Source organism: Bos mutus, chromosome 22 (assembly GCF_027580195.1).
Source record: "Bos mutus isolate GX-2022 chromosome 22, NWIPB_WYAK_1.1, whole genome shotgun sequence".
Taxonomy (NCBI): Eukaryota; Metazoa; Chordata; class Mammalia; order Artiodactyla; family Bovidae; genus Bos; species Bos mutus.
Window position 1 is genome coordinate 1,694,816 of NC_091638.1, and position 25,740 is coordinate 1,720,555.

The following is a 25,740-nucleotide window of genomic DNA, read 5'->3' on the forward strand; positions in this document are numbered from 1 at the left end:
TCTTGAAACATTAACACTGTTTTGTTTCAAAAAATGATGCATTATACAAATGAAAGGAATTTTACTGATTTGTTGTCCCATCCTGCTTACCTCTTTCTGCAGGGGCTCGTCGCTTGTTCGGCCTTCCTTTCAAGCACCTGTTCATGGAGCCACTTGTTGGGGATTTTCTTCCTGGGACTTGGAAGTGACGAACCTGAAAGAAGGACACTCGGACAGTCTCTTGCAAGGACTGACAAGTTTATTTCTGCAGTCAAGCCTTTTTATAGAAGCAGGAACAAAGAGCTTAGAGTATACAGCCAGCAAGGCGTGTATGGGGTTAACACCTAACCAGTAAAAATATTTCAAGGACAGCACACTCTAAGTGACCCATGTGCTTATCCCATAACCCGTTTTCTCAAGCAACATCCTTAGTATTTATTATTAAATCTTGGCACCGAGCATAACCAAAGGCAGGAGATGTTTTTCTGCCTGAGCACACCAAGCCGGGATATTTCTGGTCCTTCACCATTTTCCCAAGGACTTCCTCCAACCGGGTATTTTGTACTGGGCTTCCCAACACCTCCTTCCTCCAGGGGGGGAGCCCCTGCTGCATCCAGGGGCAGGTCCTCCCCACTCCCTGGGGAGCAGAGCTGGGCTGTGGGTGCCCACACCGGTCACAATAGTCCTTGCAGCCGCATTCTCCTCCCTGGGACTCAGAACTGCTGAGAAAGGCTGCCCACCAGAGGCAGTCAGTAGGCCCGGGACCCCGGAGGCCCTTCCAGGCAGACACAGGGCTGGGCTCCACCCTGGACAGGGCGCAGGCTGAATGGCGTGGAGAGACCCGGTTCCTGGGTCGGAGGTGGCTCCCTGGGTCAGGGTGTTAACCCTGAGTCCAGTGCCCCCACCCCAGGGTCCCTGACCCCCACGCCCCTGGGGAAAGTGCCTGCTGGAACTCTGCAGGGAGAACTGCTCCCTCCTGAAGGAACATGGTGGGTGTGTGCCTGGAGACTGATGTTTGAGGCTCGTTTTTGTCCTAGTGCAGCTGGGAGGCCTGACCTCCCGAATTCCTCCTCTGACCTGAGTTTTGGAGCAGGAGAGGAATCTGAGAGGATCGCGTTGCCCTGGTTCAGCTCTGCGGGTGGGCCAACAGCTGTGGTCAGGATGAGTCCAGCAGCCTGCTGGGCACAGGGCTGAGGTTGGGGCCTCTGCTCTTCTGTTTCATGGATAGGTTAACCGGCCCCTCTCCCAACTGGAGGTCCCCTGGCCCCCCACCTTCCTGTCATCAGCACCTGGACGTCATCTCAGATGCCTCCTCTGGGCTGCAAGCCCTCCCCCACCCCGACCTGCCTCTTCAGCGGCTCTATTTTTAGGAGCTGTGCTTTCAGGATCAGGGTGGCTCACAGGGCCATGCAGGGGCTCAGAGATGGCAGGGGGGCAGGCAACAGAGGAGAGAGCATGAGAGCCAAACTCCAGGCTGACCAAGCCCCTCCCTGGAGGCCTCCCTGAACCCCAGGGTGACAGACTCCTCCCAGGACTCAGGCCCCTGGCCTGACTGCTTCCCTGGGACTCCAAGCAGTGCTGACCTGCCAGTCCTCACCCACCCTGGGCTGGGGGCTCTCCCCCTGCTGCTATTCCCCCAGGTCCCATTTGGAGGCTCTCTGGGATGAGTACCCCCACCCAGGGGAGCCAACTTCAGTCCAAAGCACCCTGTTGCCAGCCCCGCCCTGCCTTCCCCACTGTAGGTCCGTTTGCCCTGACCCAGCAGGGCTGGATGACTGGGAGCAGGTTCAGAAGTGTTGTCAGCCTGAGGCTGCCACCTGAGACAGTCTCCCCCAGGGGCTGTGGGCAGGGCTCCTTCACCACCTCTTAGCCTCAAAGGGGCTGCCTTGTGGCAGACACCATGCCACCTGCCAGAGCTGGGGCTCATGGCATTTCTGCAGACAGGTACCTTGTTGGGTCTTAGCCATGAGGGCGGGGTCTGGGGGACAGGTGAGGGGGCATCAGCACCCCATCCAGGGTGCTGCCACTGCACCCTGAGTCACAAGTTGGCAGCCACAGCGCTGGGTGAAGCCTCCCTTCACCCCAGCCTTCCTCCCCTTGGAGAAGAGGAAACTGAGGCACAAGGGTCCAACGGCCTTCCCATGGTCACACACACTGGGTGTGGAGCCCACATCCCAAGCCAGACCCACCTCCCAGCCACCCCTCTGGCTTCTCCCTGTGCTCACAGTGACGGGACAGCAAGATGCTTCCCCATGTGGGACCCTGAGCTGCCTCCACACAGGCCTTGAGAGTGGGGCTCGGGCCCCGGCTTCTGTTCCCAGTGCAGCATGGGGGACATCCAGGAGAAGCTCCACAGAGCTGGCCTTTTCATAGAGATGGCAGCTGTGAGAGATGAACAGACCCCACAGCCGCACAGGGTCCCCAGGGAACCACCACACAGGCTGGGACATGGGCATTCCCTCATCTGTGATCCTCCTTGGATTCCCTGCTGAGCTCACACTCCCCATGTGTGGTGTGTGTGGTGTGTGTCTTCTCTGTGCTGTGTGTGTGTGTGCCCTGTGTGAGGGTGAGCTCCCTTCTGTTTAGCCTGTGTGGGTCTGGTATCTGGTGTGTGTCTGTTATCTGGTATGTGTCTGGTGTGTGCTGTGTGTGTGTGACTGTGTGTGAGGGTGAGCCCAAAGACATTTACCTGTGTGTGTGCAGCCACCAGGACAGTGGCCCTGGGTGGCTCTGGAGCCGTGTGTCCCCAGTGTGTCCCTCCAGCCTCCACAGGCCCTGCAGCCCTTCTCCGTCTTCTGTGTTTGCCCTGCGGTGGTGCTGAGAGCTTTACAGACAGAACTGCATGCAGCAGCCCCTCCCCATGACCGTCGGCCCTGAGTTTGGCCCTGGGCGTTGGCTGACCCTGTGGGTTCCTCCCTGTCATTGAACCACTTCTGGGGGAGAGGCCTGGCTGCGGGAGACTTGGAGCCGCGTCTGAGGGGCTTGGAGCCTGCAACCTGGCCCTGCTAGGATGGTGTCTCTGCCAGACAGGGGCACGGGCCCGGTGCAGCTGGTCCAGGGCTGGGGGATGGCAGGCCCCATGCTTCCCACAGAGCCAGTCAGCTGGCCCTCTACTCACCCAGACAGTCTCTCTCTCTGCAGAGGGAAGAGGAGGCCATGCCAGACATGGAAGAGACAGTGGACGAGTATGAGTGAGTCCTCGGGCACTGGGCAGGGGCTGTGCCCATCAGGGGTGTGGGGAGAGCTGCACCCTTGCTTCCATCCTGTTGCCTCAGGCTGCCCCTGGCAGGAGGCTGGCCATGAAGACCCCAGGGCTAGGGGATGGGCTGGGCCAGGGGCTAGGGGCTGGGCCTCCTGAGAAAAGACCAGAGAGCTTCCATGAGGACCCAGATGCCACAAAGCCACCATGCTCAGAAACCCACCCCAGACCTGGCATCACAGCCCTGGGGGCTGCTGGCCCTGCCCTCTGCCCTGTCCCGGGGACCAGGGAGGGGGGCACGCTGCAACCTATCAGTCAGTCATCTCTGGGGGAGGCAGGGCCCGGGGCAGACAGGACCGCAGGCGTAACTTGGACCCCGAAGACCCCCTCCTGGGCACCGAGGTTGCAGAACTGGGGGCTGGGAGGAGGGCTTGTGCCTGTGGACTTAGGCTGGGTGGATGGGAAGGGGGGCATTCAGAGCCCAGGGACCAGCATTTGCCAGGTTTCTTGGAGTGGGAGGTAGCTGAATGGAGCCGGGCTGAGCTGGGCTGTGGTTAGGGGACTGGCGGACTCCAGGACCCAGCATGGGGATAAACATCTCCGGGAAAGGGATAAGGCCTTGGGGTGTGTGAGTGAATGTGTACACGTGTGTGCTATGTTCCTGATAGCATTTCCCCTCATGCCACAGGGAGCAGGAAGGTAAGCACACCCTGACTCTCACTGGGCGGAAGGACAGCCTGGTGGGAAACTGATTATCTCTTTTCTCCTCTCTGTGCTCCTGCCTCCTCCCCAGAGCAGAAGCAGCCTCGGAAGGTACGGGGGTGTGGGGTCACCCAGGAAGCATCTCACCTGTCCCCACCCCCTGCTTCCAGCTGAGCAAAGCCCCCCCACCCCACCAGCCCCAGCTTCCTGTGGGCAGAGTCCTGTGCCAGGGCTGCTGTCTGTCTGCTGTACTGCCTGACTGGGCTGGGGGCCACACCCTCCCAGCAAGTGATGAAAATGCAACTCCCACCCCCCACCCCACCCCCAATCCCCCAGCCCTAGCCCTCTCGCATGCAGGGCAGCCCTTCACCCACACGGGTCCTTTCTGGTCCTAGACACTGAGGAAGGGGCTCCAGGGCATGAGTCTAGGATAGGACCCTGACCCTGTGCCGTGACATCAGAGAATGAGCTGGGGAGGGAGGCTGAGTCAGACATTGGGCCCAGAGGCGGCCCCACCGCAGCAGCACCTCCCAGTACAGAGGAGGCTCCAGCCCCAGAGAGGCAAGTTTTAAATGAGAGGACCCTGTGAAGACTTCCCTGAAGGAGCAGACACTGAGCATTCCAGGCTTTGTGGCCCCAGTGCCTGCTGAAGCCACTGCTCTGGAACACTCTAGAAATGGTCTGCGGGCCATTGGGCCCCAGTTTGCAGCTTCTGGCTTAAACCAAGAACAGAATGGCCCCTGTCAACCACACAGGTCACCCCACATTCACTGGGACCTTGGATGTCACTGGGCCCCACACCTCCCTGCGCCAGGCCTGCTCACTGTCTGGTTCGCCTCTCCAGAGCACAAGGAGGCAATCAAAGAGGAACCTGGAGGCGAGGCTGAGGATGGGGAGCCCAGAGCCACAGGTGAGGCCCCTCCTGGAGCGAGGGGGGAAGGGGGCCCACCTGAGCTTGAGGCAGCAAGGGCCTCCTGTGGCAGCAGGAAGGCCCCCCGGGGACTGTGCTCTGTAGCCTGGGCAGGCCCCCGTCCAGGCCGGGCTCAGCCTCATCAGTACACACTGCACCTGCTTCTTCCAAAGAGGCGGTCCTGGGCCACAAGCACGTGTGCATAGGTGGATCCTGGACCTGGAGCCTTGCAGGGCCCCCTTGGCTGAGGACATGTTGGGGGGACAGGGGGCTACTAGTAGGGCCTTGAGCTCAGAACCGGGACCGGGACTCCTTTCTCATGTTCTGTTCAGAAGATAGAGAAGAAGAGGAAATTAGTGGTCAAGTTCAGCCTTTCCAGGGTCGTGGTCACATCAGTAGATCTCCAGTCTCTGAACAGTGAATTCACTTCTCCCAAGACAAGTGGTTGCCAGGCTGGACCCTCTGTGAGGGATGTCTGACCTGCCAATATATATCATGTTTGAAACAAGTGTTTGGAGTGAGATATTCTGATATTTTGCTGCTGCTGCTGCTACTAAGACACTTCAGTCGTGTCCGACTCTGTGTGACCCCATAGACAGCAGCCCACCAGGCTCCCCCATCCCTGGGATTCTCCAGGCAAGAACACTAGAGTGGGTTGCCATTTCCTTCTCCAGTGCAGGAAAGTGAAAAGTGAAAGTGAAGTCACTCAGTTGTGTCCAACTCTTCGAGACCCCATGGACTGATATCTTGCTTTGTATTAAAACCCTACTTGTATACTACCTGCTAAGTCACTTCAGTCGTGTCCGACTCTGTGCGACCCCATAGATGGCAGCTCACCAGGCTTCCCCGTCCCTGAGATTCTCCAGGCAAGAACACTAGAGTGGGTTGCCATTTCCTTCCCCAATGCATGAAAATGAAAAGTGAAAGTGAAGTTGATCAGTTGTATCCGACTCTAGCAACCCCATGGACTTCAGCCTACCAGGTCCTCCGCCCATGGGATCTTCTAGGCAAAAGTACTAGAGTGGGGTGCCATTGCCTTCTCCGTGTATACTACCAATGGGGCCTAAGACTATGTGCTAAGTCACTTAGGTCATGTCCAATTCTTTGTAACCCTATAGACTGTGGCCCACCAGGTTCCTCTGTTCATGGGATTCTCCAGGCAAGAATACTGGAGTGGCTTTCCATGCCTTCCTCTAGGGGATCTTCCTGACCCAGGGATCAAACAGGGTCTCTTATGTCTCCTGCATTGGCAGGCATGTTCTTTACCACTAGTGCCACCTGGGAAGCTCATCTAAGGCTATATAAATGTGAAAATACAGGGGGGAAATAAGCAAACAAAGAAACAAGGCACACAAACAAAAAAGGTCCTCCATTTCCTAAATGCAATCAGGAAAATATTTGAGCACTTGTCTAATTAGCCAAAGGGAAATATTCTGAATATCAAATTTACAGAATGCCAACATGAGCTTGAGCTCTGGTTCACCTGTCTATCACTAGGTCTATGAACTGTGGGTTCTGGTTAACACTCCTAGAGAAGGTGCAGCTTGAAATGCAGCTGTGAAAATGTATGAGGAACTTTTCTGACCAGCCAACTTATATAGGGCTTTAAGGTCACATGACCTCCTGGAGTGTTTACCACCACAGGATCCTAATCTCTCACCTCTCTTCCACCTCACATCAGAAGAGGCACATGCAGTTGGTGTTATTGCATTTTTATTACTTTGGGGCTTACCCTGAATGGTATCTTTACCATTATAATAATTTTCAAAAGAGACAGAAAATACTGTTTACCTATGCCTATTTTTCTTTTTCTTTCTTTCTTTTTTTTTCTATTTTTTTTTTTTTTTTTGCATTCCAGGATGTTTCTTTGTGGTTAAATAGACATAACATGCTACTAACTATTTACATATCACATTGCATTTCTTTTTTTCCCGTGGACTGCTTTATGTAACATAATTTACATTTTTCCAAATACAGCTTAGGTATATCTACTTCTGCTTTATTGATTACACCAAAGCCTTTGACTGTGTAGATCACAACAATCTGTGGAAAACTCTTCAAGAGATGGGAATACCAGACCACCTTACATGCCTCCTGAGAAATCTGTATGCAGGTCAAGAAGCAACAGTTAGAACTGGACATGGAACAACAGACTTTTTCCAAATTGGGAACATATTTAACTTATATTCAGAGTACATCATGCAAAATGCCAGGCTAGATGAAGCACAAGCTGGAATCAAGATTTCCAGGAGAATTGTCAATAACCACAGATATGCAGATGACACCACCATTATGGCAGAAAGTGAAGAAGAACTAAAGAGCCTCTTGATGAAAGTGAAAGAGGAGAGTGAAAAATCTGGCTTCAAACTCAACATTCAAAAAACAAAGATCATGGAAACCAGTATCATCACTTCATGGCAAATAGATGGGGAAACAAAGGAAACAGTGACAGACTTTATTTTCTTGGGCTCCAAAATTACTGCAGATGGTGACCGCAACCATGAAAGTAAAAGACACTTGCTCCTTGGAAGAAAAGCTATGACCAACCTAGACAGCATATTAAAAAGTAGAGATATTACTTTGCTGACAAAGGTCCATCTAGTCAAAGGTATGGTTTTTCCAGTAGTCATGTATGGATGTGAGATTTGGATCATAAAGAAAGCTGAGTGCTGAAGAATTAATGCTTTTGAAATGTGGTGTTGAAGACTCTTGAGAGTCTCTTGTACTGCAAGGAGATCCAACCAGTCCATCCTAAAGGAAATCAGTCCTGAATATTCATTGAATGACTGATGCTGAAGCTGAAACTCCAATACTTTGGCCACCTGATGTGAAGAACTGACTCACTGGAAAAGATCCTGATGCTGGGAAAGATTACTGAAAACTGTAAAATATTACTGAATACTGAACTCATCTGCATGTTTCCTGAGGCAAACTTTTCTCCTCCAGTAGACCAGTAACTTCACAGCTGGATACTGGTACTCTTTTATTTCATATCTTATCTTGGTCTGCAATTTTATTTCTTTTATCATATGGTCAAATGAAGTGGTTTCAAGTATAAATGGAAAAATACTTAGTTGACCTTACAAGGCCTGTAGAGAAAGTCACTACACCTGTGCTTCACAGCATTTTCATTGTCATTTGTTAATTCCAACGACAATTTCCATGTGGATGCATGGACATGTTCATGAAATGTATAGCAGGAAGAATAATATATTTATCAGTCTTTGTGTCAGAATTACTTATAATATATGAAGGATGTGAATCAGAATCTTGCATGATAACACAAACTCAACTCAAGAAACTCAATGACTGGATTACAGAATTAAAATTGTACTCTTTCTGGAGAAATGGACAATTTACAATGCTTTATGTGGCTTTCCTGGTGGTTCAGTAGGTAAAGAATCTGCCTGCAATGCAGAAGACATAGATTTGATCCCTGGGCCAGGAAGATCCCCTGGAGAAGGAAATGGTAACCTACCCCAGTATTCTTGCCTGGGAAATCCTATGGACAGAGGAGCCTGGCAGGCTACAGTCCATGGGGTCACAAAACAGTTGGATGTGACTTAGTGACTAAACAACAACAATGTTTTATGTCATTCCCAATCCATGAATCAATGGGCAGTTAAGATGGATAATGCCTACACAGAATGTTCAATGTTCCCTTAAGACATAAAATGTCCTTTTTCCCTTTGAAGACCCATCCTTCAGAAGACAGAAACTCATCTTTCAGCTAAGTGCATTACATTTAATAGGACCATGACTTTGAAATGTGAAGATGTAGGGGTGTTTAAGAAACTATTTTAAGATAAACAATTTTAGAGTATCCATCTAATATCCATCATCTTTATACATATATATGTGTATGATTGATTATCTATCTTTGTTTCTATATGTTTATCACTTGATCCCCCTGATTTTTTCTCCTTCCCTACAAATAATGGGTCTAATTCACTTCCCTTTAGATGACTTGATAAGTTCAAATAAATTTGAGATTAGTTCAAATGACATCCAGTGTTTTTCATAGTTTCTACATATATTGAAATTTCACCTTTGTCAGTATCTTTGTTTCTTGGACTCAGTTGAAGGATCATTTCAAAAAAAAGTTAACCATTTTTAAAAACTCTGTCTGAAAGAATCTTCTATCAAGTATGGTGAGTGAGTTTCCTGACTTTTCCTGGATAGATTTTTTAATTATTCTCTAAATTTATAGAACTAACACCCAAAGAAGATGTTCTTTTCATTACAGGGGACTGGAATGCAAAAGTAGGAAGTCAAGAAACACCTGGAGTAACAGGCAAATTTGGCCTTGGAGTATAGAATGAAGCAGGGCAAATGCTAATAGAGTTCTTCCAAGAGAATGCACTGGTCATAGCAAACACACCCTTCAACAACACAAAAGAAGACTCTATACAAACACATCACCAAATGGTTGACAGCAAAATCAGATTGATTATATTCTTTGCAGCCAAAAATGGAGAAGCTCTATACAGTCAGAAAAAACAAGACTGAGTGCTGACTGTGGCTCAGATCATGAACTCCTTATTGCCCAAATTCAGACTGAAATTGAAGAAAGTGGGGGAAACGACTAGACCATCCAGGTATGACCTAAATCAGATGCCTTATCAATATACAGTGGAAGTGAGAAATAGACTTAAGGGACTAGATCTGATAGACAGAGTGCCTGATAAACTATGGACGGAGGTTTGTGACATTGTACAGGAGACAGGAATCAAGATCATCCCCAAGAACAAGAAATGCAAAAAAGCAAAAAGGCTGTCTTAGGAGGCCTTACAAATATCTGTAAAAAGAAGAGAAGTGAAAAGCAAATGAGAAAGGAAAGATATACCCATTTGAATGCAGAATTTCAAAGAATAGCAAGAAGAGATAAGAAAGCCTTCCTCAGTGATCAATGCAAAGAAATAGAGGAAAAACAATAGAATGGGAAAGACTAGAGATCTCGTCAAGAAAATTAGAGATACAAAGAGAACATTTCATGCAAAGATGGGTTCAATCAAAGTCAGAAATAGTATGAACCTAATAGAAGCAAAAGATATTAAGAAGAGGCAGCAAGAATACACAGAAGACCTGAACAAAAAAGATCTTCATAACCCAGATAATCATGATGGTGTGATCACTCACCTAGAGCCAGACATCCTGGAATGTGAAGTCAAGTGGGCCTTAGGAAGCATCACTATCAGCCAAGCTAGTGGAGGTGATGGAATTCCAGTTGAGCTATTTCAAATCCTGAAAGATGATGCTATGAAGGTGCTGCACTCAATATGCCAGCAAATTTGGAAAACTCAGCAGTGTCCACAGGGCTGGAAAAGGTCAGTTTTCATTCCAATCCCAAAGAAAGGCAATGCCAAAGAAGGCTCAAACTACTGCACAATTGTGATCATTTCACACGCTAGTAAAGTAATGCTCAAAATTCTCCAAGCCAGGCTTCAGCAATAAGTGAATCATGGACTTTCAGATGTTCAAGTTGGTTTTAGAAAAGGCAGCGGAACCAGAGATCAAATTGACAACATCTGCTGGATCATAGAAAAAGCAAGAGAGTTCCAGAAAAACATCTACTTCTGCTTTATTGACCATGCCAAAGCCTTTTTGTGGATCACAATAAATTGTGGAAAATTCTGCAAGAGAGGGGAATACCAGACCACATGACCTCCCTCTTGAGAAACCTGTAGGTAGGTCCGGAAGCAACAGTTAGAACTGGACATAGAACAACACACTGGTTCCAAATAGGAAAAGGAGTATATCAAGGCTATATATCAAGGCTGTATATTGTCACCCTGCTTATTTAACTTACATGTGTAGTACAACATGGGAAATGCTGGACTGGAAGAAGTACAAGCTGGAATCAAGATTGCCAGGAGAAATATCAATAACCTCAGATATTCACATGATACCACCTTTATGGCAGAAAGTGAAGAATAACTAAAGAGCCTCTTGATGAAAGTGAAAGAGGAGAGTGAAAAAGTTGACTTAAAGCTCAAAATTCAGAAAACTAAGATCATGGCATCTGGTCCCATAACTTCATGGAAAATAGATGGGGAAACAGTGGAAACAATAGCTGACTTTATTTTTCTGGGCTGAAAAATCACTGCAGATGGTGACTGCAGCCATGAAATTAAAAGACGCTTATTCCTTGGAAGACAGTCATGACCAACCTAGACCACATATTAAAAAGCAGAGACATTACTTTGTCAACAAAGGTCCTTCTAGTCAAGGCTATGGTTTTTTCAGTGGTCATGTATGGGTGTGAGATTTGGACTATAAAGAAAGATGAGCACCGAAGAACTGATGCTTTTGAACTGTGGTGTTGGAGAAGACTCTTGAGAGTCCCTTGGCCTGTGAGGAGATCCAAACAGTCCATCTGAAGGGAGATCAGTCCTGGGTGTTCATTGCAAGGACTGATGTTGAAGCTGAAACTCCAATACTTTGACCACCTTGATGCGAAGACCTAACTCACTGGAAAAGATCCTGATGCTCAAAAAGATTGAGGGCAGGAGGAGAAGGGGATGACAAAGGATGAGATAGTTAGACTGCATCACCGAATCAGTGGACATGGGTTTGGTTGGACTCCGGGAGTTGGTGATGGACAGGGAAGCCTGGCTTGCTGGGGTTCATGGGGTTGCAAAGAGTCAGACACGACTGAGAGACTGAACTGAACTGAACTGAACTGAAATTGATGACCCTTGTTTTCAGTGAGCCTCACATCAATGCTGTATCACTAAAATGTTCATGGTTCCTGTAACCCTGCTGCCTGTGTTTGCAGGCCAATGATTCTTGAGCCCATTTCTTAATTCTAGTCTCAAATGGCTCTTATAAAGCCTATTATTTACTTCAGTAAGGCTCAAATTATTCCAGATAGGAGAACTTTTGTCAGTGCCTATTCAGACCCTGCAGATGATTCAAAAATCACTTCAGATGGTGACTGCAACCATGAAATTAAAAGAAACTTGCTCATTGGAAGAAAAGCTATGAACAACCTAGACAGGATATTAAAAAGCAGAGACATTACTTTGCCAACAAAGGTCTGTCAGCCAATGCTATGGTTTTTCCAGTGGTCATGTATGGATGTGAGAGTTTGACCATAAAGAAAGCTGAGTGCCAGAGAATTTCTGCTTTTGACTGTGGTGTTGGAGAAGACTTTTGAGAGTCCCTTGGACTGCAAAGATACCCAACCAGTCCATCCTAAAGGAAATCAGCCCTGAATATTCATTGGAAGGACTGACGCTGAAGTTGAAACTCCAATGCTTTGGCCATCTGATGCTGGGAAAGACTCAAGGCAGGAGGAGATGGGGATGACAGAGGATGAGATGGTTGGATGGCATCACCAACTCAATGGACATGACTTTGAATAGGTTCCAGGAGTTGGTGAAGGACAGGGAAGCTTGGTTTGCTGCAGTCCATGGGGTCACAAAGAGTCAGACATGACTGAGCAACTGAACTGAACTAAACTGATTCAAACCCTATCCAATGCCAGAAGGGAAGATGAAAGTTATTTGGGTTTTGTAAGATTCTGTCACTGAGGAAAAGGGCAGGATTGGAATGAACAAATACTTAGTTGACCTTGCAAGGCCTATAGAGAAATTCACTCCAGCTGTGCTTCACAGTATTTTCATTGCCATTTGTGAATCTTAGTGCTGATTTTACTCCCAGAAAACAAGGGAGTAAAAGACACAAACTGTAAAGTAGGTCATAGGAGACAAGGTCAGATCCAAAGTTATAGCAGAGTCTAGGTGTATCCCCCAGTGGGGCATCTCTACTTATTCCCTACTTGATGCCTGTTGGCTTTATCCAGCCAGTGATTCTTCTGCCCTGGAGGCCCAGAGTTCTGCAGAATAAAGATGCACTTCTCAAACAGACATTCTCTAGGATGGAGGGAGCAGACATTTTTTTTTCCTAGGATGTTCCTTCTATAAAGTCATATACTTTCCCTTGGTCCTAGTCACCTTATGTCCTAAGTTAGATAAAGGAGGTAACGTGTGACTGAGGTGATATTTTGACAGTCCACCTCCAGTGGTTCTCACACTTTGATGCCTAAGTTGATCTTCTGGAAAGCATATAAAATCCCAGTAGTCAGGCCCCAAACCAGACAAAAGAAACAAACACTCCTTTGAAACAATTTAACACAGAGTATTTTAATTTCAGTAGTTGTATTGTTCATCACTGTTTGTTTATTATTTATTTCTAGGTCCTTATTAAATGTGTTAAATGATTCTTACATTTTCTCCATTCTGTTTTAGAGATTTAGGGGTCATCTTCACTATCATTACCTGAATTCTTTTTCAGGGAGTTTGCCTATTTCTTCTTTGTTTATTTGGTTTTGTGGGTTTTTACCTTGTTCTTTGATCTGCACAATTTTCTCTGTCTTTTCATTTTATCTTACTTACAGTTTGAGGTCTCTTTTTTCCTCAGGCTATAGGGTCACACTTCCTGTTGCTTTTGGCCTCTTCCCTTAGTGGGTGTGATTGGTCCAGTGGTTTGTATAGGCTTTGGGTTGGTAGGAACTTGTGTCTGCATTTTGGTGGGAGGAGGGGAGGTGTTTTTTTTTTGTTTTTGTTTTTTCTTGTCTGATGGGCAGGGCTATGAAGGTGATGTGCTTTGGGGTATCTGTGGGAAGTCTCTCTGATGATTATTGGATTTGTGTTCTTGTCTTTTGTTGTTTGGGTGAGGTGTCCTGCACTGGGTACTGCTGACAGCTGGGTGGTGCCATGTCTTGGGCACACGTGGAGGCCTTCATGGGAGTTCTCAATTAATTAATACTACCTAGGGTCAGGAGTTTTCTGGCAATCAAGTGTCCTGGCCTCAGCACTCCCACCCCAGGGTGTCAGGCCAGATCTCTGATTGAGGAACCTAGATCCTGCAAGCTCTTTTTATGGAAATAAAGGGAATTAAATTAAAAAAAAAATAAGCCAACAAAAAGAAATGAAAACTACACACAAACAAATGGTAAATGCAAAATCAGACAAGTATAAAAACAAAGAAGCATAGACACACACTGAGACATACACACACACAAAACCAACAGGGTTCAAAGAAAAGAAAGTATAAGAGAGTGACCCAGTGAGTAAAGGAAGCCAAAAATTATATTAACCAATTAAAAACAAAGCTAATTAGATGTATGCTCATCTCCTCCTGCAAGAGCACCAAAATGACAACTAACTGTTGAACAACCTATGACAGGAGATCACTGGAGCTCACCAAAAAATGATACCCCACATCAAAAGACAAAGGAGAAGCCAAAACAAGATGGTAGGAAGGACACAATCATAATAAAATCAAATCCCATTCCCACTGGGTGAATGGCCCACAAACTGGATAATAATAATACCTAAGAAGTTCTTCTTGTGAAGGTTCTGAGCCCTAAATCAGGCTTTCTAGTCTGGAGATCCAGCAAAGGGACTAGAAATTCCCAGGGAATCTGACTTTGAAGGCCAGGAGGATTTGATTACAGGACTTCCAGAAGATTAGGGGGAAAACAGAGACTCCACTTTTGGAGGGTGCAAAAAAAAAAAGGATGCACCAAGACCCAGAAGAAAGGAACAGTGACCCTATAGGAGACTGAATCACACCTACTTGTTAGTGTTGGAGGGTCTCCTGTGGAGGCATGGATCAGCATTTGCTCACCACAGGGATGGGGCACTGGCAGCATCAGTCCTGGGAGATGCCCCTTGTCCCTCTTGGAAGTCACCATTAAACTCTATCACACAGCCTGTAGATGGCGGGGTTTGGTCACCTCCAGTCAAAAAACTAACAGGGAGGGAGTGCAGCCCCACCTATCAGCAGATAATCAGATTAAACTTTTACTGAGCATGACCCTGCCCACCAGAACAAGAACCAGTTTTTCCCATTGCCAGTTCCTCCCATAACCATCATGCACCATAGGGCAGACAGAAAAGCAAGAAGAACTACAGTCCTGCAGCCTCCAGAACAAAACAACAGCCACAGAAAGTTAATTTGAGAAAAAAAACAAAAAAAGCAGAGGATTATCTCCCAGATTAAAGAACAAGATAAAACCCCAGGAAAACAACTAAATGAAGTGGAGATTAGCAGCCTTCCAGAAAAAGAATTCAAAATAATGATAGTGCAGATGATCCAGGATCTTAAAAAAAGAACAGGGAAGATGCAAGAAATGAAATAGAATTTAAGGAACAAAGATCCAGAATAACTCAATGTCCGAACAAACAAATGGAGATAAACAATTTACATTATCCAGAATGCCATCCAGCCATCTCAACCTCTGTCGTCCCCTTAATCTCCCAGCAAAATAATAGGCCAAAAGAATGGAAATGAACACAGAATGATGGAAATTGGACTGCCACAGAACTCTCAATATCTTCTCCAACAACACAAAAAGAATGAAAAAAAAATAGAAAGAAAAGATAGAAGACAGTCACTGCCAATAGACAAGAGTTTGTCAATGGACAAATATTAAACATATCAACATTTGCATTATAGAGAAGAGAGAAGGGACCCAAGAAAATATTTGAAGAGATAATAACTTAAAACTTCCCAACATGGGAAAAGAAATAATCAACCAAGTCGTGTAACTGCAGAGAGTCCCAGGCAGGATAAACCCAAGGAGGAAACACATCAAGGCACATAGTAATCAAACTGACAAAAATTAAAAACAAAGATAAAATATTTTAAAAGAAACAAAGAAAAAATGACAAATAACATACAAAGGAAGTCCCATAAGTTTATCAGTTGATTTCTAAACAAAAATTCTGCAAACCAGAAGATAAATGGCATGATATATTTAAACTGATGGGGGTGGTTCTAAGATGGTGGAGGAATAGGACGGGGAGACCACTTTCTCCCCCACAAATTCATCAAAAGAACATTTGAACGCTGAGTAAATTCCACAAAACAACTTCTGAATGCCAGCAGAGGACATCAGGTACCCAGAAAAGCAGCCCATTGTCTTCGAAAGGAGGTAGGAAAAAATATAAAAGACAAAAGAAGTAGGGATAGAGCTCCATCCTGGGAAGGGAGTCTTAAAAAAGAGAGATGTTTCCAAACACCAGGAAACACTCTCACTGGCGAGTCTGTGGCAAGTCTTGGAACCACAGAGGGCTACATAATTGACAGGAAAAATAAGTAAATAATTAAAACCCACGGATTACGTGCCCAACAGTAACTCCCCCAGCAGAGAAGTAGCACAGACGCCTGCATCTACCACTAGCAAGAGGGGGCTGGGCAGGGAGGCACAGGCTGCATTGCTTTTAGTAAGCAACAGGCCTGAATGTCCCGAGGGCAATCTGAGGGAACTAACTTGGGCTAGCAAACCAGACTGTGTGATAGCTAACACGCAAAAAGCCCTAACCTAAAACACAGCCAGGCCCTCTCACAGAACAAAGGACTGAGCAGAGCTACCTGGCTGCAGGCCATCCCATCCCCCTCCGGTGACAGGCAGGCGAGGGCAGCCAGAGCCAGAAGGGGGCAATCGTGGCCCCAGAGTGGCATTATCTACCAAACTGCAAGCAGGCTTCATTGCTAACCAAGACTTTTGGGGATTCTGGATGGTCCACATCCACCTGAGAAGATGTGCCGGTTGTACACCCAGAAAACCGAGCGGCAGGGACAAGGAAGGAGATAAATCGCAGTGACCGTGCTCGCCAAACACTGGTCACCCGAGCTGCTCAGATCTGGAAAGGGCACAAAATGCAGGCCCAAGCAAGTCTGCACCTGTGAGGACTATCCGAGTACCTGAACCTGAGCGGTTTAAACCTGGGATGTGCATACAACCCAGGGCTGGTCTCAGACAATTCCTGGCAGAGCAACTTAGAGCCTAAGCAGTGTAGACAGGGAAAGCACACTCGCCATGAGTGGGGGCAAACCCAGTTTGGCCAAGACACTGCCAACACACACCAGTGTTGTTTGCAGCGTCCCTCTCTCCCCACAGCATGCCACCATCGCCTCCTTGTGTCAGGATGGAAAATAGACACTGAAGAGACCAGCAAACAGAATAACCTAAAACAGAGGGAGCTTCCTTGGAAGTGACAGGTGCAATAGATTAAAACCCTGTAGTTAGTACAGACTACATGGGAAGAATTGGAGAAGGAAATGGCAACCCACTTCAGTGTTCTTGCCTGGAGAATCTCAGGGATGGGGGAGCCTGGTGGGCTGACGTCTATGGAGTCACACAGAGTCAGACACGACTGAAGTGACTTAGCAGACATAGGAAGGGGCCCATAGATCTTGAGAAATATAAGCCAGATCAAGGAACTATCTGAAAATGAACTGACCCCACACTGCCCACAACACCACCAAAGAAAGTCCTAGATATATTTTTTTACTATTTTTTTCTGTCATTCTTTAACTTTTTTTTAAATTTCTAAGTCCTCTATTACTCATTTAATTATCATTTTTATAACCTACTATTACTTTGCAAAAACAAGAGAGACACTATTTTTAAAGCAAACTCCATATATACATATATATATATATATATAATTTTTGTGACTTTTTTTTTTTTAATATTGTATTTTTGAAAATCCAGCTTCTAATCTAGATTTTTAATAATTCATTTTAGTATTTGTTATCAACTTTGTACCTTTAAGAACCCAATCTTCAGTACCCATTTTTACTTGGGAGTGAGATTACTAGCTTGATTGCTCTCTCCCCCTTTGGACTCTCCTTTTTCTCCACCAGGTAGCCTCTATCTCCTCCCTCCCCCTTCTCTTCTCTACCCAACTATGTGAATCTCTTTGTGTGTTCCAGACAGTGGAGAACACTTAGGGAACTGATTACTGGCTGGATCTGTCTCTCTCCTTTTGATTCCCTGCTTTATCCTCCTGGCCACCTCTGTCTACTTCCTCCCACTCTCTTCTCTGTATAACTCCGTGAACATCTCTAAGTGGTCCAGACTGTGGAGCACACATAAGGAAGTGATTACTAGCTAGCTTGCTCTCTCCTCTTTTGATTCTACCTCATATCATCCTGGTAACCTCTATCTCCCTCCTCCCTCTTCTCTTCTCCGTGTAACTCTGTGAACCTCTCTGGGTGTCCCTCACTGTGGAGAAACTTTTCATCTTTAACCTAGATGTTTAATCAACAGTGCTGTATAGATGGAGAAGTCTTGAGGCTACTGTAAAAATAAGACTGAAAACCAGAAGCAGGAGGCTTAAGTCCAAATCCTGAGAACATCAGAGAACTCCTGATTCCAGGGAACATTAATTGACAGGAGCTCATCAAACGCCTCCATACCTACACTGAAACCAAGCACTACCCAAGGGACAACAAGTTCCAGGGCAAGACATACCATGCAATTTCTCCAGCAACACAGGAACACAGCCCTGAGCATCAATATACAAGCTGCCCGAAGTCACTCCAAACCCACTGACATCTCATAACCCATTACAGAACACTTCATTGCACTCCAGAGAGAAGAAATCCAGCTCCACCCGCCAGAACACAGACACAAACTTCCCTAACCAGGAAACCTTGACAAGCCACCTGTCCTACCCCACCCACAGCGATTAAACTCCACAATAAAGAGAACTCCACAAACTGCCAGAATACAGAAAGGACACCCCAAACACAGCAATATAAACAAGATGAAGAGACAGAGGAATACCCAACAGGTAAAGGAACAGGATAAATGCCCATCAAACCAAAAAAGAGGAAGAGATGGGGAATCTACCTGATAAAGAGTTCCAAATAATGAGAGTGAGAATGATACAAAATATTGAAATCAAAATGAAATCACAGACAAATAGCCTGGAGACAAGGATTGAGAAGATGAAAGAAAGGTTTAACAAGGACCTAGAAGAAATAAAAAAGAGTCAATATATAATGAATAATGCAATAAATGAGATCAAAAACACTCTGGAGGCAACAAATAGTAGAATAATGGAGGCAGAAGAAAGGATTAGTGAGGTAGAAGATAGAATGGTAGAAATAAATGAAGTAGAGAGGAAAAAAGAAAAACGAATTAAAAGAAATGAGGACAATCTCAGAGACCTCTGTGACAATGTTAAATGCCCCAACATTCAAATCATAGGAGTGCCAGAAGAAGAAGACAAAAAGAAAGACCATGAGAAAATACTTGAGGAGATAATAGTTGAAAACTTCCCTAAATGGGGAAGGAAATAATCACCCAAGTCCAAGAAACCCAGAGTCCCAAATAAGATAAACTCATGGTGAAACACCCCAAGACACATATTAATCAAATTAACAAAGATCAAACACAAAGAACAATTATTAAAAGCAGCAAGGGAAAAACAACAAATAACACACAAGGGGATTCCCATAAGGATAACAGCTGATCTTTCAATAGAAACTCTGCAGGCCAGGAGGGAATGGCAGGACATACTTAAAGTGATGAAAGAAAATAACCTACAGCCCAGATTAAAGTACCCAGCAAGGATCTCATTCAAATATGAAGGAGAAATCAAAAGCTTTATAGACAAGCAAAAGCTGAGAGAATTCAGCACCACCCAACCAGCTCTCCAACACATGCTAAAGGAGCTTTTCTAGACAGGAAACACAAAAAGGGTGTATAAACTCAAACCCAAAACAATAAAGTAAATGGCAATGGGATCATACTTATCAATAATTACCTTAAATGTAAATGGGTTGAATGTCCCAATCAAAAGACAAAGACTGGCTGAATGGATACAAAAATAAGACCCCTATATATGTTGTCTACAAGAGAACCACCTCAAAACAAGGGACACATACAGACTGAAAGTAAAGGGCTGGAAAAATATATTCCATGGAAATAGATACCAAAAGAAAGCAGGAGTAGCAATACTCATATCAGATTAAATAGACTTTAAAAAATGCTGTGAAAAGAGACAAAGGACAGTACATAATGATCAAAGGATCAATCCAAGAAGAAGGTATAGCAATTATAAATATATATGCACACAACATAGGAGCACCACAATATGCACAATATGTAAGACAAATGCTTAACAAGTATGAAAGGGGAAATTTTTAACACTAACACGATAATAGTGAGAGATTTTACTACCCCACTCACACCTTTGGATAGATCAACTAAACAGAAAATTAACAAGGAAACACAAATTTTAAATGATACAATAGATCAGTTACACCTAATTGATATCTATAGGACATTTCACCCCAAAACAATGAATTTCACCTTTTTCTCAAATGCACATGGAACCTTTTCCAGGATAGATCGCATCCTTGGACATAAATGTCGCCTTGGTAAATTTAAAAAAAAAAATGAAATCATCCCAAGCATCTTTTCTGACAACAATGCAGTAAGATTAGATCTCAATTACAGGAGAAAAACTATTTAAAATTTCATCATATGGAGGCTGAACAACACGCTGTTGAATAACCAACAAATCACAGAAGAAATCAAAAAAGAAATAAAAATATGCATAGAAACTAATGAAAATGAAAACACAACACAAAACCTATGTGGCACTGTAAAAGCACTGCTAAGTGGAAGGTTGATAGCAATACAGGCATACCTCAAGAAATTAGAAAAAAAAAGTAAAAATAATAATAATAATAATAACCTAACTCTACACCTAAAGCAATCAGAAAAGAAAGAAATGAAGAACCCCAGGGTTAGTAGAAGGAAGGAAATCTTCAAAATTAGGGCTGAAATAAAAGGAAAAGAAACAAAAGAGACCACAGTGAAAGTCAACAGAGCCAAAAACTGGTTCTTTGTAAGGATAAATAAAATTGATAAACCATTACCCAGACTCATAAAGAAACAAAGGGAGAAAAATTAAATCATCAAAATTAGAAACTAAAATGAAGAGATCACAACAGACAACACAGAAACACAAAGGATCATAAGAGACTAGTATCAGCAATTATATGCCAATAAAATGGACAACTTGGAAGAAACGGACAAATTCTTAGAAAAGTACAACTTTCCAAAACTGAACCAGGAAGAAATAGAAAATCTTAACAGACCCATCACAAGCATGGAAATTGAAACTGTAATTAGAAATACTCCAGCAAACGAAAGCCCAGGTCCAGAAGGCTTCACAGCTGAATTCTACCAAAAAATTAGAGAAGAGATAACACCTATCCTACTCAAATTTTCCAGAAACTTGCAGAGGAAGGTAAACTTCCAAATGCATTCTATGAGGCCACAATCACCCTAATACCAAAACCTGACAACGATACCACAAAAAAAGAAAACTACAGGCCAATATCACTGAATAACACAGATGTAAAAATCCTTAACAAAATTCTACCAATCAGAATCCAACAACACATTAAAAATACCATACATGATGACCAAGTGGGCTTTATCCCAGGGATGTGAGGATTCTTCAATAGCCTCAAATCAATCAATTTAATACACCACATTAACATATTGAAAAATAAAAGACATATGATTATCTCAATAGATGCAGAGAAAGCCTTTGACAAAATTCAACATCCACTTATGATAAAAAAAAACTCTCCAGAAAGCAGGAATAGAAGGAACATACCTCAACATAATAAAAGCTATATATGACAAACCCACAGCAAACATTATCCTCAACAGTGAAAAATTGAAAGCATTTCCCCTAAAGTCAGGAACAAGACAAGGGTGCCCACTTTCACCACTACTATTCAACATAGTTATGGAAGTTTTGGCCACAGCAATCAGAGAAGAAAAAGAAGCAAAAGGAACCCAAATTGGAAAAGAAGAAGTAAAATTCTCACTGCAGATGACATGATCCTATACAGAGAAAACCCTAAAGACTCCACCAGAAAATTGCTAGAACTAATCAATGAATAGAGTAAAGTTTCAGGATGTAAAAGCAACACAGAGAAATCCCTTGCATTCCTATACACTAATAAAGGGACAACAGAAAGAATGGAACTGGAGGAATCAACCTGCCTGACTTTAGGCTCTACTACAAACCCACAGTCATGAAAACAGTATGGTACTGGCACAAAGACAGAAATATATATCAATGGAACAAAATAGAAAGCCAAGAGATAAATCAATGCACCTATGGACACCTTATCTTTGACAAAGGAGGCAAGAATACACAATGGAGAAAAAACAATCTCTTTAACAGGTGATGCTGGGAAAACTGGTCAACCACTTGTAAAACAATGAAACTAACACTTTCTAGCACCATACAAAAAAATACACTCAGAACTGAATAAAGATCTAACATAAGACCAGAAACTATAAAACTCCTAGAAGAGAACATACGCAAAAAACTCCATGACATAAATCATGGCAGGATCCACTATGCCCAACCTCCAAGAATATTGGAAATAAAAGCAAAAATGAGCATATAGGATGTAATTAACCTTAAAAGTTTCTGTACAACAAAGGAAAATATAAACAAGGTAAAAAGAGCCTTCAGAAAGGGAGAAAATAATCGCAAATGAAGAAACTGACAAAGACATAATCTCAAAAATATACAAGCAACACCTGCAGCTAAATTCCAGAAAAATTAACAACCCACTCAAAAAATGAGCCAAAGACTTAAGCAGACATTTCTCCAAAGAGACATACATATGGAAATCACTCATGAAAAGATGCTCAAAATCACTCATTATCAGAGAATGCAAATCTAAACCACAATGAGGTAAAATTTCATGCCAGTCACAGTAGACAGTAGATGTTATCCAAAAGTCTAGTGTATCTCTGCTGTGAAAGTTCCACAGGCCTTAAAGTCCTCTCCACTCGGCATGTTCTTTCTTTGGTAGAAGACTCGGTGAGAGAGGCCTGGAGAAAGAGGACGGTCATCTCTCCTTCTCAGAGAAGGATCCTTGTGCAAGCTTCCACGAGGGATCACTTCCTAGGGATTGCCACCAGGGAAGAACTGGCTCGTCAGACGGGAATTCCAGAATCTCGCATCCAGGTAAGTTCTGCAGCCAGAGCATGGGCCTAGGATGTGGCCCAAGAGTAAGGAGGGCTCAGCCCTGCCAAGTTTCTGAAGCTGGATACACGGAGGCTGGGGCTTGGGGAGAGGGGGCAGAAAGTCAGTGGGCTGAGTGCAGGGTATTGGGCCGCTTCTGGCTGTGCCGGCACCCCTCATTTCCCAGGGCCAAGGGATTCATTTGGCCCTGCAGAAGTCGCCCCGGGCCTGACAGACCAAGGTCGGGCAGCCAGGCAGGCTGTCGAACGGGCACCACGGAGGCACCAGCATGGTGGGTGATCTGGACGGCCACGGCTTCTGATGTGCCTGTCTGCCTTTTGCTCTCCTAGATATGGTTTCAAAACCGAAGAGCTCGTAACCCCCAGCAGAGCCCAAGCGGGCCCGGCAACCGCCGTGCCCTGGGGCCAGGCAGCGCATCATTCATGACAACTCCTGCTCCAGAGGGCCAAAGGGCCCCACCCGCTGTCCAGAGCACCTCTCCTCCCCTTTACCCCTCTAAGCCACAGGAGAGCATGCCACCCTTGGCTGCAGCTGCTCCTTTTGGGGCCCCCACTTTCTGGGTGCCCGGGACTGCCTCTAGGGTCTGTGGGCCAGCTGTTGATGATCTTCATCATCCAGCCCAGCCCAGTGGCTCTCCAGCCAAGTGGGAGGCCACCATGTCCTCCCCAGGGAGCAGTTCCCTGGGCCGCGTGCTCCCCTGCCGTCACAGCCCCCGGGCAGCCTGGGTAAGGGGCCATCCTGCCATCTGTACAGCCGGAGACACACATCCTGTAGTGGCCAGAGTCACCCTATGGTGAAGGCACGGCCCCACCGCTAGAGCCACAGCCCCAGCCCCCCAGCCTTCCAAGCTCGACAAGCCACCTAGATGAGCTCTTGGCGGCCACGGGCGTCCCAGACATGCAGGCGCCTTCTATGGGGGCCTCTGTCACTGCAGCAAAACAGCCAGCTCTCGTCGGCATGTCCAGCCTCTTAGAGGAAGTCTTGGCTGCCACGGGCATCCGCACCACGCTGCGGCCTTCCCTGGGGCCCTCTACCAATGAATGAGCACACATCACCCTCCCAGGCTCACCCAGCCTCCAGGACAAGCGCCTGGCTGCCCTGGGCTTCCCGGGCTCGCAGGGTCCTTTTCCGGAGTTCTCTCCTGTCATCGCAGGGGCCCACCCAGCCCTCCACAGGTCAACCAGCCTCCTAGAGGAAATCTTGGCTGCCAGGGCTATCCAGGACACGCCCTGGTCTTCCCCGGGGTCCCCTGCGGGGGAAGAAGGAGTTGAGGCCACCCTGGAAACACCCCTCAGTGAGGACGAGTACCAGGCCCTCCTCGACATGCTGCCAGGCTCCCCAGGCCCTGGGGCTTAGAGGGAGAGGAAGGAAGGGGCCACCTTCTCCCCCTAGCCACGTTCAGGTCTCCTTGCCTGGGATGTGGGGCCATGGAGCTCGGGGAAGGGTGGGTGGGGGACGGTTTTGTGTGGGAAGAGGAGAGAATACAGACGGGATGTCTACCGACAACTTTGGGGACAAACCCAAGTGCTGGACCTTTGGGAAGCTGGGCCCCACCCCAAACAGGGACACCCTGCCTGAAGCCTCAAGTACTCCCTGCATGGCAGTGACCAAGAGGCTGCCTCAGAGGGAGCATTCCATGGACCCAGTAAAGAAACCCCATGCCCAGCACAGATTCTTTGTGTCTGGCTCTTCTGCCTTCTGGTCCCGTCTTTCCAGCAGTCCACACAGGAGAACTCCTTCCCTATGCCAAGGGAAGCAGAGGGAGGGGGAGTGGGAGCCAGGGGAGTGAAAAGGTGGAAGGGGGCAATGCAAGGTGGGAGGGGGCCGAGAGGGTGGGGGCTAAGGGAGAGAGTTGGGGAAGGCTGAGTGGGAGAAGGGGAGCTGGAGGGAGGCGGGGGGAGTTGGGGACAGAGTGAGAGGGGGGTCAGGGGAGGGGTGGGGGGCAGAGCCCGCATCTGGGACTCAGCTTCAAGCCCCCGGCAAACCCTGCAGGTGTCCCTAGAATGCTGCTTCAGGGACACGTTTCCCTGGGTTTCAAGGTGCCTTCTCTGGGCGGGTGTCCGGAGGTCAGATCCTGGGAGCCAGCAGTAGGGACTTACCCACACAACCGCTTTCACGACCAGACTCCCTGTCCATGTGTGCCCACACGCCCAGTGGTATATCTGCAAAGGCCCGTCATCTCCGTGTCTCTCTCTGACCCTCACAGTATAGTTACTGAGCTCGCCCTGCCACCAGCATCCTCCCGTCACCCGCAGACACACAGACATACTGCTTTACTTGCAACCCCGTTCCTGAGTTCACAGGCCCAGGGGTTCCAAAGTACATACGAACCCCTACCTGTTCTCATGTGAAGCCCCATGGTGGGTTTAGAAGCCTAGGTGGCCAAAGAATACATCAGCCAAGAAGGTTGGGTGGGTGGGTGGGTGGGTGGGTGGGTGGGGTGGGGGTTGGGAGGTTGGGGGGGGGTGTTCTGCTGTGGTTCGTTTGTTTCTTCAGTTCACTCTTTTCACCCTGTTCACAGTGAAAAGAGAAATGCCTCTCATCATTCATCCCCTGCGGTGCTTCACGCCACCTTCTTCCTCCTTTGTCTGCTCCGGCCTCCTGATCCCCTCCTCGAGACAGCACACACTCTTTCCATGTCCCCCTGTTGGCGCACAGGTGAGGGCTCCATTGTGTCCAGAACGTCCATGCTTCCTTCCTTGGCTTAGTGGAACCTCCTTCCTAACAGTAGGGCGGGGGTACACTGTCCCCTTTCACGGGTAGTTCCAGGGCTCTTGGGCTCAGGGGTGGGCTGGGGAGACGCGGGCCTCAGGCTCCACATGAAGAAGCCCCAAATGGCATGAGCTGCTGTTTGAGACGCTGGCCCTTCACATCTCAGGCCGAGCCTTGAGCTCCAGGCAACTCAAAGCCCTGGGGGTGGTGGTATGGGACTGTTGCAGGGAAAGGACGCCAAGAAGACACAGAGGAGTTGGGGAGGGGCATGGGAAATGGAGGCAAGGAAAGCCAGAGATCTAGGTGGAGGCACTGGAGAGAGCGTCCAGTGTCCCGCCATGCCTCACAAGAGCCGGCGGGGCCAATTGAGGCCAAGGGACGTGTGGAATGTGAAAAGGCGG

At 46.6% G+C, this 25,740-nt stretch overlaps 1 protein-coding gene across 1 annotated transcript; it reads left to right on the plus strand.

Annotated features, from left to right (window-relative positions):
• The first annotated feature begins 2,306 nt into the window (after positions 1-2,306).
• Positions 2,307-23,983, plus strand: LOC102284475 (double homeobox protein 4-like protein 4). Its single transcript, XM_070360029.1, has 7 exons — positions 2,307-2,363; positions 3,121-3,170; positions 3,972-3,991; positions 4,695-4,790; positions 22,455-22,609; positions 22,957-23,352; positions 23,708-23,983. The coding sequence occupies exons 1-7, from the start codon at positions 2,307-2,309 to the stop codon at positions 23,981-23,983; spliced, it is 1,050 nt and encodes a 349-aa protein (XP_070216130.1).
• Positions 23,984-25,740: the final 1,757 nt, after the last annotated feature.

Coding starts and splice junctions, on each gene's coding strand:
- LOC102284475 (XM_070360029.1), top strand. CDS start 2,307: ATGGGGGACATCCAGGAGAAGCTCCACAGAGCTGGCCTTTTCATAGAG. Junction 22,610..22,956: donor TTCCAGAATCTCGCATCCAG/GTAAGTTCTGCA, acceptor TTGCTCTCCTAG/ATATGGTTTCAAAACCGAAG. Junction 23,353..23,707: donor ACAGCCCCCGGGCAGCCTGG/GTAAGGGGCCAT, acceptor CCCAGCCTCCAG/GACAAGCGCCTGGCTGCCCT.